Source organism: Morone saxatilis, unplaced genomic scaffold (assembly GCF_004916995.1).
Source record: "Morone saxatilis isolate NCDOM2014 unplaced genomic scaffold, NCSU_SB_2.0 Contig0, whole genome shotgun sequence".
In the NCBI taxonomy this organism is placed as follows: Eukaryota; Metazoa; Chordata; class Actinopteri; family Moronidae; genus Morone; species Morone saxatilis.
Window position 1 is genome coordinate 16,977,284 of NW_023339650.1, and position 3,526 is coordinate 16,980,809.

The 3,526-nt window shown below is 39.4% G+C and overlaps 1 protein-coding gene across 1 annotated transcript in view; it reads right to left on the reverse strand.

The window, feature by feature from the left end:
- Positions 1-1,376: 1,376 nt before the first annotated feature.
- tmtopsb (teleost multiple tissue opsin b) overlaps positions 1,377-3,526 on the reverse strand; it is a 26,375-nt gene continuing 24,225 nt past the window's right edge. Inside the window, exon 3 of the mRNA XM_035657086.1 lies at positions 1,377-1,700. Coding sequence (XP_035512979.1) covers positions 1,377-1,700 — 324 coding nt within the window. The remainder of the gene's footprint in view (positions 1,701-3,526) is intronic.

The following is a 3,526-nucleotide window of genomic DNA, read 5'->3' on the forward strand; positions in this document are numbered from 1 at the left end:
AACAAGCTGATAACAGCCAGGGTAAATAAAAAATAGAAAAGGCGTGTTGTTCTTTTAGAGGGATGAAAGACAAGCTTGTCAAAATGTCCAAAGCAGTGTGGAGTCACGCATGAGCCGTCCTCTCTGTGACGTTCATATTTGTTTGCAGTTATTAGACTAATCTACTAATGACTATGGTAATGGTTTATTGACGGTGAAACGCTGCACGAAGCACCTTGAAGTTTGCTCAGCTGTCAATTAGGAAGGCCAGTGGCATCAACTAGATTGCTCCCTTTTTCTTTTCTTTTTTTTCCCTGTGCTGTGTCCTTGAATATTAGTGATTGTGTATTACATCCTCACAGTGGGTGGGGGTGGGGTGTTATGTGTCGATGCTGTGTTGGCTTTGACACCCTGATAATAATGTCACACCTCTCTGTTTAATCTGTGTGTTTGTGTGTATTTATAGTTGAACGTGGAAGTGTGTGTGTGTGTTCTGTCTTCTGAAGGTGTAAATGAGGACCCAGCAGATGGAGAGTGGAGGTCTGCTTCCACCTACATTACCCCTACCCCTAAGTGTGAATCTCCTATAACTTTCTGGCCTGGGTGTCTTTAAAGGAGACCAGATCATTAGACACAATCTGTTGTTAGACACAGGACACCTGACTGCAATTTAAAGCGGTTTAGTTTAGATATTAATGTATCCAAAAAGCTTTCAGAGCAAGTAAAAGCTGTGTGAAAATGCTAATATGCAAGTATTATTGGCAACATTTACTTAAAGTATCAAAAGTAAAATGACCCCTGTCAGTGTTTTACTATTATATATATGTGTTGTTTTTGTATTAATATTACTGCTGCATGTTGTATTTTACTGCTGTAGATATTTAAGATATTTAGTTGCTGACCTATGAGAACCATTTATCTATAAAAAAAAAAAATCAACTTCTAATTAACTCTGTGACAATGCATTTTAAAATTAATCCAAGAGAGGTTTTTAACTAGGTTATTCAGTTTAGGAAATATGAGAATTTTCTCAACCCATAAAGGAACACTTATTCCTTCATTTTATCTGAAACATTCAAAATCACCACATTTGGAGACACATGATTTTCACTGGACAGCAAGTGTCTGAAAAATTGGGGGGAATAATAAATTCCAATCACATTACATAGTTACGATATTTCAAGCCTTTTCAAGTAATTTTAAGTAAGTTTTACGTTTTTTGCATGTTTGGCTGCCACCGTAGTTTCTCTTTCGTGCTTAGAAGGGGAGGGTGAAGCAAGGGAGTTAAAACCACACCAGATGCCACTAAATCCTACACGCTGGCACTTTAAAAGAACAGAAAGAACAGACTTTGTTGGATTTACACAGAAGCTACTTAAAAACAGGCAGAAGACAGATTAACAGTAACAGTGGGAAGACAAAGAGAGATGTCCATTCGAGAAGAAGAGCGATAACTCGGAGAGATAAAGCGACAGAGAACACCTCACCTGTTTGTTCATGAATATGTAGATGAAAGGGTTGATGACGGTGGAGAACTTGGCCAGCAGTGATGGCGTGATGCTGGCCTCCGGGGTCAGAAAGTCATGGGGGCCAAAGGTCGCGAGCAGAGCTACCACTCCATAAGGCAGCCAGCAGACCAGATAGCACACCACCATTGTGACAACCATCACCAGCACCCTCTGCTCTCTGCGGCGGGTCACCACTGAACTCACACTGCTGACCTGGAAGAGGAAAGAACACTTAATTTGTGCATCTCTTCTCTAACTTCTGCTGATTTAAAGAGTGTTTGTATCATGTCTGTGTGTTAAGATTTGACTGAATTAAGGCTCTGAAAAACAAAGGCTGTTATGTTGCCTGTACAACAAACCGCCACTACAGCTGGAAAAAAACCAAACGGCAGTCTTCAAAATGTCAGTGTGAAGACTTATCAATAAAGTCAATGGCAGAAGACTTCCTGCTGTGGGTGCAGATGGACATGAATCACACTCCATCCCACCCTGTGGTTCTTCAAACATGCTGCTGGAAGGGAGACACTGCAGTCTGCTGTCTTGCACTGCAGTAAAACTGATTTGCAAAAAAAAAGGCTTGTTATCGCCTGAGTGAGAGCAGACACACATTCAATCAATACATGATTCCATAAATGAATAGGTAGATACGCCCCAAAATAACAACAACTGAATCTATTACATTTTTAATTTCCAGGAGCTGCAAATGCTCAAGTGACATTTAAACCCAAACAATCACACCCTCTACTGCCAGCATAAATATTGCATAGGGAAACTGTTAAATATTTAAAACATAGGGGGGATATAATTTAAAGATAGGATCAGATACGAGAGTGAGAGAGAGGTAGAATGAAAAAGATTCAGAGAGTGGTTTTGGGCTATGCAGTTTTGTTTAAGTTAATAATTTGGACTCATGCATGAGTGGAAAACTCTGTGTTACAAGAAGAGACATACCCAGCGCCACTGGTGCCAATGCTCTTCTGAGGAAAGTAGCTACTGGCTGCTCAAACAGTTACCAAATATCACGTGCAGTTCAGCTCATTCGCATGCAAAATGTAATATAAAGCAGTGAATCTCTATGTGAATTAGTAATAACCCCTGAGATGAAGACACAAATTTGCCAAAAAAACGTCTACCAGTTCAAGTTAAGACATACCTCTCACACTGACCTTTGTCTTTCTCTTTCTTATTAACTTAATATATTTTCCTAAAAGCTATTGTCGCTATCTGTTTCTCAAATAAATGGTGGTTTTGATGATGGTTTCAATACAACTTAGAAAAGGTTTGTTAAATGGTAGTGCAGCAAACTCTCATTTGAGGTCAATTCAAGGATGTTCTTATAACCAAGAACTGATAGATGGTTGATATCAAGTAATATATCACCAGACTAGATTGTCAGAAAGTCTAATTTATTTCCAAACAAGTAAACATCAGTGTGGAAAGCAGTCATTTGTCATTTTGATTGGTTGCCAAACTCCAATAAGGCGGGTCTTATCTAATATTAGCCAGTCAGTGGGTAGATGCCGGGGGAGCGAGAGAGGACAGTGAATGACAACCCTCATCCCTGAAGTATTTTGGTGTAGTTTCACTTTATTTGCATTTATTTCTTAACCTTAAATGAACTGAACCCGACACTGAGCTCAGTGCACAGTTGGTAGCAAAGTAAGCTGGGCCAGCCTAACTATGTGGAGGATTCAAATCGAGCCTGCTGGGGTTTCAGATAAGACCTGCATCTTTTCTTGCTGGTGGCAGACATTTATTTTACCAGTATTGCCTGTGCAATGACACTATCACACTAGCATGAAATTGAATATATGAATATGAATTTCAGGAATGAAAAAGACTGCTATTTTGCATCTCACTCTCAAGTCTGAGATGTCTGAGCATTCGTACCAAGAGCAGATTTTCCAGTCTCTGCTTGCCTCCAATATATTTATAGGTCATCGGGGGTCATTGGCAATTGATAAACAACTGAATAAGTTGTTTAGGTTTGAGGAATTGTTAGTATTACCACAAGATATTAATGTAACAAAATGCTGTGA